General features: G+C 48.4%; 1 protein-coding gene across 2 annotated transcripts in view; it reads left to right on the top strand.

Moving 5' to 3' along the window:
* The first annotated feature begins 258 nt into the window (after positions 1-258).
* Positions 259-15,877, top strand: part of LOC135212887 (uncharacterized) — a 56,655-nt gene continuing 41,036 nt past the window's right edge. The window contains exons 1-2 of one of the 2 annotated variants that reach the window (XM_064246643.1): positions 259-598; positions 2,415-2,558. In XM_064246643.1, the coding sequence (XP_064102713.1) occupies positions 2,478-2,558 (81 nt within the window). In that variant the 5' untranslated portion in view covers positions 259-598; positions 2,415-2,477. The remainder of the gene's footprint in view (positions 599-2,414; positions 2,559-15,877) is intronic. The other variant, XM_064246642.1, reaches the window with a different exon arrangement.

The raw sequence follows: 15,877 nt of genomic DNA on the forward strand, positions 1-15,877 counted from the left end.
GCGATAATTATGTTTTCAATGTTCTCCCTAGTGTTTAATTGCATTGTTCAATTCACTCCACCCTAACATTATTTCTTGTAAAAAGAAACCGGAAAGAAGCAACACGTACCTACGTTGGAAACTTATGCAAAGAAAGTCATATAACAGAATGGAAATCACAACAGATTTTCGTCAAAATTACTTTCGTTAAGTATTATTCAGTTAGGAAAACTGTTAAAATCAGAACAATTTCTGTTATATGGTCAAAAGGCACTCTTGACAACGCCAGACGACCTCAGCGGTTAATGTAAACAATAACAAACGTTAAATGCTCTCTCTTGCAACCCTAGGTTGCCAAGCAACAACGTACAAATTCAAAACTAGGGCTATTAAAGTTCAATGTAATTCCGGTATTTACTGTCATATTTAGGAAAGGCCGAGATGACATTCATTAATTATTTGGACCGAATTAGTATGCTCTGAATGACCTTTAGGGAGGAGACGGTGTCAGAGACCTCGAGGAATGTAGTAGACAGACCCGTCCAGCCTTCCTTCATCGGACACATTTAGGGCAGAAATGATATGAATTCTGTTCGAGAACGGTAGGCTTATTTTACAGGTATTAATGGTTTTAAACTTGATCAGTATGAATAACCTAGTTTGATTATCGAGTTGTCAAATCTACTAGGCTAGGTAGGCTACTACTACATGAAATTTCATTAAGTAGGTACCTAGGCTAGGTAGGTAGTCTACCTTAGCTACTAGCCTAGTACTTAGGTAAAGCTAGGTATAGGTAGTACTACTTAGTATTATTTATGCTGACGATTGAGACATTTTCACGTTAAATACTTATTGTGGTAGCCTATAAGGCCTACACTAGGTATAGCTATGTATACTACCTAGCCTAATAGGTAGGCTAGATACAGATCTACTCTAGGTACACCTTAAGTAAAGTACTCTTGGACCCCTCTAAGCCTGTTGTACCTAAGCTGTAAATTGTGACATGATCTACCGTGACATGAAATACCTACCTAGGTATAGCTAGGTCTACATTTCCAGTAGGATAAACAACCGAGTGGACTAGCTTTGGCCACCCTAACCTTGTTTGGACCCACCTTCAGAAGAAGTACTTTAATAGCCTAACTTGAGAAATTATACCTATAGTAGTATACTACTAGGTAACGTAAGAAATTGACTGAATTTTGTTTATGCTTTTATGCAGAGAAGCTCTGCAGGACAACGTGTTTGGTATTGGTTAATGAGGCTAGGGCATTCTCTCTCTCAGCTCCACCTGGCTACTATTTAGAGGCTGGTCAGTCTTTACTGGGCTCCATACAACCACTGCAGATGCTGTTCCTTTCCAGTGCTATAGTAGATTCACATCAACCATATATTGATATCTAGGCCCGGCCCTTACGATGCTCCTGATTGGCTGTTGATAGGCCAATCACGGGGCTGGAAACTCTCAGCCTATCTCGAGAGTTCACATAGGCAGCATTTGTGTTCCGAGCTCTCCTGAGGGATACTTTTGAAAGGAGAGGTGGAACATACATCCTGCCTATGTGAACTCTCTCGAGAGGAGTGTCGTAAGGGAATGGCCTAGACATGAAATGCATGGTTGATGTGAATCTACTATAGCCATGTGAATCTTTGACCTTGTCTGGTTAGATGGGTGGTGCACAATTTGCCATTAGGACAGATCTAAGTTTCTTAAGTGTTAATGTTTCAGATATTGAGGTCTGGTGTTAAGGTTACCATGTCTTCCAAGCCTTTCACATTGTCATAGAAAAAGAGGTAGAACCTAACTAGTTCTCTTTGATCAATAGACTTCCTTGCTCTTGTCATGAAAAAAGAGGTGGAGCCTGGCAAGTTCTCTTTGATCAATAGACTTCCTAGTTCTTGCCTAGACTAAGTTAATTAGTATATTGCACCTTTATTTTCTGAAATATCAAAGTTATATGGTACATTTATATGTAATTGGCAGTATATATATGCTGTGGTAATGAGTACCTTGTTCAACTTTTTGAAATATTCTGTTTGATAAGAATTCAGTAGCATAGCTTTACCTCACAGGTATGCATTATAGAAATATTTACAATGAAGGTATTATATGAAAATCTCAGGTATATATAATTTTCAAAGCACTGTTAATTTAAATACAGTTACCTTTCTGTTTGAAAATGTTTAATTGCATGAGGACCATGTCAGGTTTATTGATTATTACTAACTTCTTTATCTTCAGCTTTTCCCATCTTTATATGGGGTCGCTTTTTATTAGTCTTCTCCATCTTCTGCAATCATGCACCATTACCTCACTCATGTTCCTCTCCCGCATGTCCGTGTTAACTGTGTCTCTCCATCTCATTTTTGGTCTACCTCTCCTCCTTGATTATGGCATATGACATATCAGTTAAATGATATTTATTTGTTTACAGGCAGTGGAAAGTGTATCCAATGCATCTTTAATCTTGTCTCAAACTGATTAGCCTGCCGTCACAATGAGTGATATTGAATTCAGTGCCGCGGACTCAGATCCTGTTTCTGATGTCAATCCAGAAGAAATGGCAAAGTTAATGGCTGTAAGTTGCTAAAATGTTGTAGTTTTGTTATATTTGGTTGTGATACTTGTACAGTGGACCCCCCTATCCATGGGGGATGATGCGCACCAGACCCCCCCGCAAATAGCTATAATCCGCAAATACTTTGAACCCCAATAAAAACACTTTAAACTGCCTATTTTGTTAGTTAAAATTCAAGAAAATCCACAAAAATGTATATTCTTGGTTTTTTTAGTAGGTTTATCACAAAAAGTGCAATTTATAATAAAATTCATATGAAAATACAGTAATTTGTGGATTTGTTCCGATACGTAATACAAACCATCGGTCCTTTAACAATAGGAAGTAGCTAGCGGCAGCTGGAACGGTCGTAAGCTTGCGAACCAAGTGGGGAGGGGGAACGAAACGTAGTTAACTGCTTGTCCGACAGTCGCGCGCCGCGCGACTGGGAGGTAAACAAATCCACTTTTGCGTTCGGCCGCGGGTGTGAAGGACGTGTTCGTCATCGCTCTCTGCCCGCTTCATCGTCGTATGCTTTGTTTATATTGTGTTTTTCTACTAATGGTTTGTTTGACTTGAAAATGAAACTGTAAGTACACTGTTTTCATTTTCATTACTTAATTATGAACCAACATGGAGTTATCGCCGTAGATGCGGCGATTTCCTCTCTTTTCATGAATTGAACCCTTGAATTATGTCTCGGTGCCGAGGGCGGGCGCGCTCGCGCCGAGTCATGTATTTTGGGCGAAAGTGTGTAATTGAAAAATGTAAGTACTCTTTTCATTATATTTTTGCCCTGTGCGTTCGTTACCGAGAGTGTGATTGCGCTCGGCACGAGCCTTTTAATTTTGTATAATAGAATGCAATGAAGTGGATTCGCAATTGCAATATTCTTTTCATTTTCATTTATTTATTTACATGAATTTAATTTGGATCAATTTTCGTTCTTACCCGGGAATTGATCCTTACGATTTTTTTATGTGAAAATGAAATCGCAAGTGCAGTATTCTGTTTTCATTTTCATATATATTTTTGTACATGAACTTCCCTGCCAGATATATACTTAGCTATAGTCTCCGACGTTCGACAGAAAAAAAAAAAAAAAAAAAGAATTTCAATCTCGGCACACGCGACAGGTAGGTCAGGTGGTCTACCTTACCCGCCGCTGGGTGGCGGGCGTATGAACCAATCTATCTCTCCAGCCAGATTTTTTTCTGCCGCTGAAGCGATAACAACTGTTGTCGTTTCTTCCGATATATTCTTCATTTCTCGCTTGCCTGGAGATTGATTTGAACATTTTGGTGACGTATTCGCTCTATGTTGGCTTGGCATTACGCATGACCTTGTGGACCGTTATTGACTTTGCGCTGGATTTTCCTGTAGAATGTCTGATTTTGATTCTGTTTCCAAAACTCCGGTTTTGTTTAGAGTATGTGTGACCGATGGATGTAAGGTGAGGTTACCGAAAGCTGCGGTGGACCCTCACACTTTCTGTGTTAAATGTAGGGGGAATGAATGTTCGTTTAGTAACCCGTGTCAAGATGTGTTAGGTTTTGAACGAAGATGAATATAAGGCTCTTTCTTCTTATATTTAGGAAACTTGAAAGGGATAGGGTACTAAAGCTTCTTCAAGGAGCTCGAGCAGGTCGAGAATGAGTGAGAATGAAACTAACATTAATGTAGTTTTAGAACCTTCCTCCCAGGTCGCAGCTCCTGCTCCCCGCACCGAAGCCGTAGATTTCGTCTTCGGAGGCGGCGGCCTCAAAAGCTTCCTTGTGTTCTAAGGAAGACAAGAATCTTCGTACTGAGCAAGGTAAGAGTGTCAGTGATGATAAGTGCAGTGTACCCAGTGATGTGGAGGGTGCGTCTGACCGGCTCCTTAGTGCCTCCAGGCCTAGACCTCTTCCAGACTCCCAGTTCCAGTGGAGGAGGAAAGTCGAAAGCCGCAGGAGGGCTAGGGAGCCCCACCGGTCAGGCGTCCCCTCGGCAGATCCTGAAGTTCGCTCCCAGGCTGCCTTGGATCGTAAGAAGAAGAATATTCTTCGCCAGTGTTTTTCGTCATCCTCTTCTCCTTCGCCGAAGCGTGGGTGAGCTCTAAGGAGGCGTCACGCCCGTTGAAGAGGGCTGCGGAGGCTCCTTCAGTACAGTTAGCGTCCAGCCCAGAAGACTTTTCTGATGTAGCTTCCTTGCAAGCAAAGAAGCCTAGGAGATCCGGTGATCGCCCTCCTTCTCCCGCGCCTCGCGCTGAGCTTGCTTCGGAAGAAGATCCTGGGGACTCTCCTTCTCGAGTACTAGCGGGCCTACAAGCTCAGATCACAGCCTTGGGGACTCCTTGGCATCGAGATCGCGTAGAAGGAAGGATTTGTCTCTCCCGATCAAGAGATCGAGGCGCGTTTCGTCGGAAGAGCGCTCTCCTTGTAATCGGCGTTCTCCTTCTTTTGAGGATTCTTCTACTCATCGTAACATTTCACGAGAGGAACACCACTCCCGCTCGGAGGTGTCGAGACGCCATTCGACGGATAGGCGCTCCTTGGACTATGAAGATATTTCCTCAAATCGGATTCCTGCCTCGGGTAGACGCTCAGCCCCTTCTGTTTCTCCTTCTTCTAGAGTTCGTGCAAGAAGAGAGAGTCGCTCAGTCATAGAAGACTTGGTTCGTCGTCTCCGTCTCTTTCTTCTCCTCGTCTTCTCAGAGAACCTAGGGAATGCCCTTCTGAAAGTAGGCGCACTTCTCCTTCCGACTACTGTAGTCGGGCGTCGGATAACGTGACTGGTAGGCGGCGTCATCGCACGGAGTTCGCTCCTCCCCTGTAAGACATCAAGAGTCTAGTAGGAGCCCCTGCTCCTGGTAGCGTCATTCGTTTAGTAGCTGTTCTCCTGGAGAAAGACACCTTGATCCTCGTTTGCTTCGTTCTCCTAGTAGGCGCTCTTCGTTCTCGAGACTCCCTCCCTACTCCTGATCGGTCTCCTCTTGCTAGAAGTCAAGAACGCCTCAAGCGCCCTGATTCTGTTAGGCGCTCGGAGCCTTACAGACGTTTCTCCCCTTGGTAAGGACCAAGATCTCGCAGAACGCCCTGTTTCGTTTAAGCGCTCGGAGCGTAGCAGCCGCTCTCCGCTTCGTAGGCATCAAGAGCCTCTAAAGCGCCCTGCTCCTGAAAGGCGCCCTATTTTTAGCAACGTTTCGCCGCTTGGTAGGCGCCAGGATTCCACTAAGCGCCCTGTGACAGATAGGCGCTCGGCGCCTAGTAGCCGCTCTCCTCACGATCGGCGACAGGATCTTAGCAGGCGCTCTCCCTCTCGTAGTTTCCCTAGGGATAGACGTGGTCTTTCTAGAGAATGCGAGTTTAGACAAGAATTTTCGGATAAGCGTCCTTCTTTTACAAACTCGTCCGTTCTCCTGTACGCCTTTCTACTTTGGAATCTTCTCCTCATTCAAGACGTTTGTCTCCTTCATCGCACTGTACCCCAGCTAGGAAATCATCTAAGGATTCTTCATAAGGATCCTCATCCCCGTTCTCCTCCTCAAGAAGACCAGGAAGCCTCTGAGGAAGAAACTAATACATCGGCAACAGTTTTCTTCGTACAAGAAGCTCACAGAACTTCTCCTTCAGGAGTTCGGAGAGTCTTTGAGCCCTACTGCTCCTCCTTCTCCACCACTCGTTGTTCTCCACAGCGAAAGCAACGAAAGGATCTTCGTGTGTGAGAATGAAAGCCGACTCTTTCTATGAAGAAAGCGCTCAAGAGTTTCGGTTCATGGATGCGTACTAAAGAGGAAGCGGGAAAACAATGTTTGCCTTCCCTCCGTCGAAGCTTTCAGGAAGGACAGGATTTTGGTATGAGACAGGAGAACCCTTGGGACTGGGCCTTCCGTCTTCAGCTGACGCAGATTTTCGGCACAGTAGACGCCACTAGAAGATCAGCTTTGAATTCGGCCAGAACTACGTGGGCAATGAATGAAATGGATCACATTCTAAAAGGCATTTTTTTAGAGTCTTGGAAGTTTTCAACTTTCTCTCGATTGGTCCCTCGGAGTCCTAGCCAAGAAAACTCAAGGACCGGACACGTTTTCTCCGGAGATTTGAATTGTGTCTTATCCTGTATGGATAAATCGGTGAGAGATGGGGCCAGCGAAATAGCTTCACTGTTTGGAGCAGGGGTCTTGAAGAAAAGATCAGTATTTTGCTCATTTTTAACAAAGTCGGTCTCACATGCTCAGAGATCGTCTTTGCTTTTTGCCCCTCTCTCTACACAGCTGTTTCCTAAACACCTGGTTCAAGACATTTCGAAGGCTCTCTCTGCCAAAGCTACGCAGGACCTTCTAGCACAGTCTGCAAGGAAGCCGCGCCCTACCTTTTCAGACTAAGACAAAGAAAGCTAAGCCGACCTCTCAGGAACCCTTTCGAGGGGCATCTACCTCTAGATCCTCTTCGTTCAGAGGTCGGAAACCAAACAGAAGAGGGAGGACTTTTACGAAGTCAATCAAACCTCCCAAGTAAGACTCAAGTCTTCAGACAACTGTAGGCGCCAGGCTTTTACAGTTTGCAGAAGTCTGGGCCCAGAAAGACGCAGATGCCTGGACCCTGTCAATTTTGTTTTGAGGAAGGGGCTATCTAATCCCGTTCTCTTCGAGGCCTCCCTTGACGAATACCCCGAGGGAGTTGACGGCCAGATACAGGGACCCCATCATGAATCAAGCCCTCCGACTAGCGGTAGATCAGATGCTGGAAAAGGAGGCGATCGAACTAGTGGCAGATCATCTTTCGGCAGGCTTTTACAACCGCCTGTTCCTAGTTCCGAAATCCTCAGGGGGATGGAGACCGCGTTGTTGGATGTAAGCGCCCTGAACTTCTTCGTCGAAAAGAAGAAGTTCACGATGGAGACCACGCCTCGGTGTTAGCAGCACTCCGTCCAGGGGACTGGATGGTGTCCTTGGCTTACAGGACGCTTACTTCCACGTACCAATCCATCCTTCCTCGAGGAAGTTTCTAAGATTCATGATGGGGGGGAAGAATCTTCCAATTCAGGGCCCTGTGTTTTGGCCTCTCCACGGCCCCCCAAGTCTTTACGGCCATCATGAGGAATGTGGCACAATGGCTTCACCTGGAAGGGGTGAGGATTTCGCTCTATCTCGACGATTGGCTTATAAGGCCAATTCCAGAGATCGTTGTCTGAAGGACTTGAAGAAACCCTGGATTTGACTTATTCCTTAGGGACTTCTGGTCAATCTGCAGAAGTCAAGTCTGATTCCCGCTCAAGAGTGCGTTTATCTGGGGATCCAGATGAACTCTCTGAGTTTTCGGGCTTTTCCGTCACAGGAGAGGATAGCCCGGGACTCGAAAAAGTAACAACCTTCTTAGGGAAAGAAGTATCACAGTGAGGGAGTGGATGAGTCTGCTGGGGACGCTCTCCTCACTGGAGCAATTTGTTTCCCTAGGAAGGTTGCACCTGAGACCGCTCCAATTTCTTTCTTCATCGGAATTGGAGTCATCCTTCTCAGGATTTGAAGTTCTCCCTGTCAATTACTCTTCAAATCAAGAAGGAGGTTTAGCATGGTGGGCGGATCCCGACAAGTTCTCGCAGGGACTGCCTCTTCAATCCCAGAAACCCAGCCTGGTGTTGTTCTCCGATGCGTCGGAAACAGGTTGGGGGGCGACTCTGGGAACCAAGGAGGTGTCAGGAACCTGGATGGGGACCAGTCTTCCTGGCTCACATCCAACAGGAAGCAACTAATAGCCGTGTGGCTTGCTCTGAAGGAGTTCGAGTCAGATGTGACAGGAGCAGTTGTGCAAATAAACTCGGACAACACCACGGCTCTGGCATACATCAGGAAACAGGGGGGGACGCATTCCTTCTCTCTGTACGAAACAGCAAGAGATCTTCTTCTGTGGACAGAAGAAAGGGGGATAAAACTTCTCACCAGATTCGTACAGGGAGAAAGGAATGTAAGGGCAGATCTCCTCAGCAGGAAAGATCAGGTCCTTCCCACAGAGTGGACTCTGCACCAAGATGTTTGCCAGAGCCTTTGGAAGTTGTGGGGCAGGCCTCTCTTAGACCTGTTTGCAACTGCAAAGAACAAAAGACGAGGATATGTATTGATCTCCACCCATCTCGATCCAGGAGCAATAGGGATAGACGCTCTCCTACTCGTTGATTGGAAAGGACTCGATGTATACGCGTTTCCCCCCTTCAAGATTCTGGGGTTGACTTTTTAAAAAAGTTCGCAGAGTCAGATTCCGCGAGGATGACTTTGATAGCTCCCTTTGGTTTTGCCAGCACAAGATTGGTTCACAGAGGTGCTGGAATGGCTAGTGGATTTTCCAAGATCGCTTCCTCTAAGGAGCGATCTACTCAGACAGCCCCACTTCGACAGGTACCACAAAAACCTCCCCGCTCTCAGTCTGACTGGCTTCAGACTGTCCAGAAACTGGTCAGAGCGAAAGGCTTTTCGTCAGCAGCTGCTAAGGCAATCGCTAGAGCGAGGAGGTCTTCCACATTACGAGTGTACCAATCGAAGTGGGATGTCTTCAGAAGATGGTGCAAGAGGAATAACGTTTCCTCTTCCAGTACCTCTGTGAATCAAATTGCAGACTTTCTTTTTATTCTTAAGACAAGAATGTTGGCTTAGTCGGTTTCGACGATTAAAGGCTATCGTAGTATGTTGGCGAATGTCTTTCAGGCACAGGGGCCTCAACTTATCGGAAGATAAGGACCTACAGGACCTTATTAGGTCGTTTAATACAACGAAAATGCAGTATCCTAAGACACCTAGCTGGAATTTGGATGTAGTCCTTCAATTCCTTGGGTCCTCTAGGTTTGAACCCCCTAATTCAGCCTCATTCAGAGACCTTACCAGGAAGACTCTGTTTTTGATGGCTCTAGCTTCCGCCAGAAGAGTGAGTGAGCTTCAGGCGATTGATGGTAATGTGGGTTTAAGGAGGACTTCTCTCATTTGCTCTTTCCTTCCTGGTTTTCTTGCAAAGATGAGAACCCATCAAGTCCATTGGCCAAGAACTTCGAGATTCGTGGGTTATCTTCTTTGGTAGGAGAAGAACCCGAGAGAACCCTTTGCCCAGTGAGAATGGTGAAATACTACCTTAGAAGAAAAGAGCAACTGAAAGCCAACCGAGAGGTCCTGTGGTGTTCAGTAAAAGACCCTACTCGTCCATTGTCGAAGACGCATTGTCCTTCTTCTTGAGAAGCCTCATCAAAGAAGCACACGGATCCTGCAGAGAAGAACATCTTAGGCTTCTTAAAGTGAAAGCACACGAAGTAAGAGCCATAGCAACTTCTCTTGCTTTCAACAAGAATATGTCCGTGCGAAATCTGATGGAGACAACATTCTGGAGATGTCAGTCAGTGTTCGCGAACCTACTACTTACGTGATGTGAGAATCACTTACGAAAAATGCTTCGCCTTGGGCCCGTACGTATCTGCGATTCAGTGCTGGGGCAGGGAGCTGGAACTCATCCTGTTTAGTAGTATAAATTTTTCCCCCTTGTATTTGTTGTTGTTGGTTGCCTTAAAGAGGATGCATGAAGGCATCTTTGTTTAGGTCGTAATACTAATCTTTAGTAGTTTTGGTTAGGTGGTCTGATGAGTGTGGCTCCTTGCAGTAGTAGTGGTTAGGACCTGTTAAGATAGGGACGAAACTCCCTTTAACAGGATCCGACTTGGATTCTACCACACAAAAGGGATCACATATCCCAGTGGTAGATCCGAGAGTCTTTCAGCATCAGGTCACGTCCTAGCTGTAGCTCTCCAGGCAACGCAGACTCAGAGATAATATCACTGAAGTCTTCTGCCTGAACAGGTAAGAACCAAGGTTATTTATATCCTACAACATCAGTTTGTTTCTTATCTCTCCTTATTACTTTAGCTGTCTCTTACCCTCCACCAAGGGTGCCAATCAGCTAAGTAATAATATCTGGCAGGGAAGTTCATGTACAAAAATGATATTGTTAAACTACAATAAAGTTTTGTACATACTTACCTGGCAGATATATACGTCTAATGGGCCACCCAGCCTCCCCTCAGGAGACAGGTGAAAGAGAAAAAATCTGGCTGGAGAGATAGATTGGTTCATACGCCCGCCACCCAGCGGCGGGTAAGGTAGACCACCTGACCTACCTGTCGCGTGTGCCGCGAGATTTGAAATTCTGTCGGAACGTCGGAGACTATAGCTAAGTATATATCTGCCAGGTAAGTATGTACAAAACTTTATTGTATCTTAACAATATCATTTTATGATAGCATCATATTATTGGATCAAGTTTCCGTTCTTACCCGGGAATTGATCTTTTCCCCTTTAAGTTCTATGAAGTGAATCGCAAGGGCAGTATTCTGTTTCATTTTCATATTACTTTTCACTGCTGTGCGGGGTAGGGGAAGCGAAGGTCTGCCAGGAAGTCGTCGGAAAGCTCTCCCGTGACTCCCTTGGTATCCGATTCTTCGTCTTCCTTCCTGCCCCCCGCTCAGCTTCTTCGTTGTATTTTGTATTTGGGGTCTTCCTTGCGTTCGGGTGGGGCATGTCTTCCCCCCCCCAGTGCGTGAGGGAACCCTCTTACTATCTATCTATGTTACCAAAAGCAGGTGCTACATCCGTGGGAGACGACCTTGGACAGGTATGGACCACCGCGGAGGCAGGGCGTGCCTAGCATCCACGGGCTGCTGCAGCGTCTAGCGAGGTCTGGGGCGGTCTCCACTACTACCACGGCCGCTTATGCTGCTCCCCCCCCTCCTGGTCTACACTCCCCATGCTGTGTCGATGACGCCGTCTGCCGCTACTAGGGCCGCAGCCGTACCGAGGTGGGGTTGCCGCCGCCGCCTGTTTTCTTCTTGTTGCCTGCCCCAGACTTCCGCTGTTCCAGCAGCTCGCCCCTGGACCGGCCGCCAGGACCCAGGTTCCGCTGGCTGCCGATGATTCTACGAGGCGATCGCTGGGCCTGCCGTACCTGCCGCTGATGTGATTCCCGCTGTTGGCTTGGCTGTCCCTTCTGGGTCTACCGCTGCCGCTGTTCCTGCCGCTCCTGAGCTGGTTGCTGTTCCTGTCGCTCCTGGTTCCTGTGCCTGTCCATGCTGGTCCTGCCCACGGTGTGTCTTCCCCAGTCCAGGTCCTTCCGGACAGGTGCAGTCGGGCCGTGTTGCTTCGGCAATAGCCCCGGCTCCGGCCTGGATGGAGGACCTGACGACTGTCCTGCGTGAGCTGACGAGGAAGAGGAGAAGAGGAAGCTGTCATCTTCTTCTTCATCGTCTGCTGCTGCCTCTTCCCCTTCGACTTCTAAGGCCCATAAGCCGAAGAAGAAGAAGGCTGGTGTGCCTTCCCCCCTAAGAATCTCCTTCGGGAACTTCTAAGGGCCCGTCCCACCCCGGTGGGACGGGGGGTCCTTCTGCTGGTCCTCCTGCTCCTTTGGGAGCGGGGCCCGTCTCCCCTTCCGTAAGGAAGAGATAGACGGGGACCAGAGGAGTATCGGTTAGCTCTGGTACTTCCTCGCCTGTGCTAGCGGCGATGCCGCTACGCCAGGTTCCGGCTCGGTCTCATCGTTCGCGAGAGATCCCGAGTGTACATTCTCCCTCGGGAGACCGTGAGCCAAGTTTCGGCGCCAGAGTTCGCTCGGCGCCAAGACGCGGCACGGAGCAGAAGGCTGGTGAGACGACCTCAGGTGACTCTTGCCAGGCCAGCGGCCGCTCTTGCAGCGACCAGCTGGTAACCCAGGTTTTCCCCCCTAAGAAGGCTCCTTCGGGACCTTCTAAGGGCCCGTCTCGCCCCGGCGATTCGGGGAGCTCTTCTGCTAGGTCCTCCTGCTCCCTCGGGAACAGGGCCCGCTCTTTTCTTCTACCAAGGAGAAGAAGACGGGGACCAGAGGAGTACCAGCTTCGGCTGGCACTTCCTCGCCTGGTTCTAGCGGTTCTGCCGCTAAACCAGGATCCGCCTCGGCTTCTCGTTAGCGAGAAGTACCGAGTGGACGGTCTCCCCCCGCGGGAGACCGTCCAGCCAAAGTCTTGACACTCGAGCTCGCTCGCCGCCAAGACCGAAGCGCGGAGCAGAAGACTGGCGAGTGTCGTGCAGACGACTCTCGCTAGGCCAGTGGACGCTCTCGCAGCGACCAGCTGGCTGCTCGGGTTGAACGTTGACGGTCCGCTGAAACCAGACCACGGGTTGAGGCGAGGAAGGGGTCCCCCCTGCGGGCGTCGGTACCAGCCACGGCTGGTACCAGCGGCTCGACGCGCCGAGAGGACGCTCGCCGGTCTCACCGCGACAACGAGCCTAGCAGGTCGCCTGACGCCGCTCCCATCGGGACCGGGTGGGCGGAGACGGTAACCAGCAACAGCTCGCCTGACGCTAGAGATCAGCGTCGACGTTCTCAGCCGAGCCTCTCGCCCCAGGCGAGCGCAAGGCTAGGCCTGCTGCTCGATCGCCACTGCGGGTGGACGATCAGCAGCAGCCCTCCAAGCACGCTGGTCCTGCCAGCGAGCTAGGGGGTGGGGGAGTCCGTCAGGTTCTGCCTCCTCTCCTGTACCTTCCATTCAACCTCCTAGGGCTACACCGGGAGGGGAGAGGGTACCTATTGAGTGATCGCGAGAGGTGCGCCGCTCGCGATCCCCGCTATGACGCCGTATGGACCATGGCACTGGTTCTAGGGACCGACCAGGACATACGCGCAAGATAGCGGGAGGCGACCGTCAGGGGTCTGCCGCTGTTCCTCCTTCTGAAGGAGGAGTATCTCGGGATCTGTTCTTGTTGGAGGGACTGGACGGTCCTACTCCGCAAGACACGGTTACTCCCGAGATACAGAGGAATTTGCAGAAGTCATTAAGCTGATTCGTCAGCATAATGACCTTGCGGAAGGATTGCCGCTCCCACCAGCAGAGCCCCATGTCTCTGCTCGAGTCGTTTTGGGGCCCGAGAGGGAACCCAAACCGACGGTGGGCTGCCGCGATCGGAACTTGCCGATTCTGTCTCGAACCAGAGTCTCTCGTCTCCGGACAAGAAGGCTCTCTCAGTTCTGGCCGGTCGATCAAGCTACTTCCACCTCCTCTACTGCGACAGCGGCGTTTCTACGTGTCTTCGGACACCGTATTTGAATACTCCTTCGGTCCTCCCAGAGGTTTCCGACCTCGACGAGGACTGGAATGAGTCGGAGGACGGTATCGGCTCTCTCCTGTCAGGTGTCGATCAGCCCCACCCAGACGACGTTCACAGTGGCGGCAGACCCTTACCTACAGTGAGAGTTCGTAACCCTCCGCGGGAAAACGTTTTCTCCTGACGATACGTTTTTCCCAGACTCTGAGAGGCCATCGCCGCAAGGCGATGGCTGTTCCTACTCTTCTCCAACTGCTAGTTCCACTGGGGGGAAGGCGAGCGAGTATCCAATTCCTCCCCCATTCCCTCTCTCCTTACGGTTACGAGGGAAAGGGGAGGGATCCTACAGAGATTTCTCTGTAGGATCCACGTTCAGGGACTGCGCTACCGGGGGGACCTTCGGGTCCTACCTGACGTAAGCCCCGGTCGTTGAGGAGGAAATCCTGCCCATTCTCGATTTCTACGGGAATCGAGAGACCACCAGCCGATATCGTTTGACGAATTCGGTGGGGGTTTCGCAGACTGCTTAGAATTCTACGGAATTTCTAACGCATTCAGTGTTCGAGTTTTACGATCTCCAAACACTTACGCGAGACCACGGTCCAAAGTGAGCGAGACGAGAAATCCCCGATATACACGATAATCGGAACCTCGCCTATGCTCGAATTCCTGGAATTTCTAGCATTGGGAAGAAGACTGCTGCTGAAGAAACTATCTCACAGTAGGCGACCAAACCAATGGACTAAGAGAAGATCGGACGGAATATCCAGTTTGGCGGCTTGAACTATCGTTCTTAGTATTCTGTTCACCATTGAAGCTTTCCTTCGAGGAAGACTTCTCCTTCACTCTCTTTGATAGAGATCGAAGGTGTCGATCTCCAATCCTTATTTTGTTTTCTTGAAGGAAAGAATTTAGGATGGAGATCGTTGTTCAGAATCCTACAAAATATACTACGTATATTAACCTCGCGACATGATTCTACTAAGCAGTTTGAATTGTCCGAGGGGTAGGCGCATATCCTAGTTATCTACGGATTGCGACTTATAAGAGAAGTATTCTAATTGAACTGCAACTCGGGGTTGCCTGCAACCTCCCAGGAGTTTTCCAGTTTCAATTTTATATACTTATGGTTTGTCACGACAACACAATTTCAACTTTTATATTTACCGAAATTCGTTTCGCCTAAATAATTGCTCGAGCATATTTTTATGCTCGGTAGTTCTAGCCGAACGCATTCCTTCGTGGAATAATGGATTACCTGGCAACTCAGGATGACGAGTCAGCGAGAGCTTCAGGCTCAACTACTGCGTATTGAACTGCCTGATAGCAGCTCAGTATCAGCTGGGCCTCCGATATGCACGGTCATGTATGTCTCTCTCTGCCCTGCTTTGATTGACTACCGAACCGTACTCTTGCCCAACAATCATGGACTTAGGTCTCTGATTAACGGGGATTCTCGCAATAATGAAGGACCATCTACTGCTGTGACGCTAGATTCCATCGCTTCGACATTGCGAGAATTTTCAACAGAGATATCTCTTGGACTCTTTCATCTTTCTGTTTACCGCACGGTAACAGAAGTCTGTACAAGTCTCCCGCTGCATCGCACTGCGATAATGCGAATGATTTTGCAGACATCTGAGTTTGTCTTCAAAATATCTCTTATTCGTAGGTGTACAATTGTTCATTGTTCAACCGAATTACGAGATGTGTCAGAAGACATCGCCTACCTCTCCGACCTGACAGCTCTACTTCCAAATGTTCAGCCCATGAGAAGCAGTTCTTCAGGCGGCTTTCTTTTCCCCTGTGTTTTCATTACTGAAGAACGCCCCGCTTTCATTGCAACTACGACTTCTCACCGGACAGCAATGAAATAGCGGTTTAGCGTTTTCAGTCATTTGTAAGCACAGGTTATGAATCTTGAGAATCCTTCTCTCGATTCATCTGTGAAGACGTAGGTTGCATTCAATATCTACCTTCGTCTTCAACGGTACTATTGTTGTTTCTCCTTAGCTGAGATTCAACAACCATGAGATGTTTTACCTTCAGGGACCTCGGTCTCTAGAAGGCAATTGACTTTCGCCTGTTGGGCACATGCCTTAAGAGAATCATCACCTCGCTGTCCGGCATTGGTGACAAACAAATACAGTTATTTGTTTGGGTCTCTCGGCATAAACCCTTTAAAGGCGAAGTCACGTGACTTACTCGGATGCTTTGACAACTTGCCTCCCTACCGAACGCAGTCAGTCGGGCAGCTGTC

Source organism: Macrobrachium nipponense, chromosome 41 (assembly GCF_015104395.2).
Source record: "Macrobrachium nipponense isolate FS-2020 chromosome 41, ASM1510439v2, whole genome shotgun sequence".
Taxonomy (NCBI): domain Eukaryota; kingdom Metazoa; phylum Arthropoda; class Malacostraca; order Decapoda; family Palaemonidae; genus Macrobrachium; species Macrobrachium nipponense.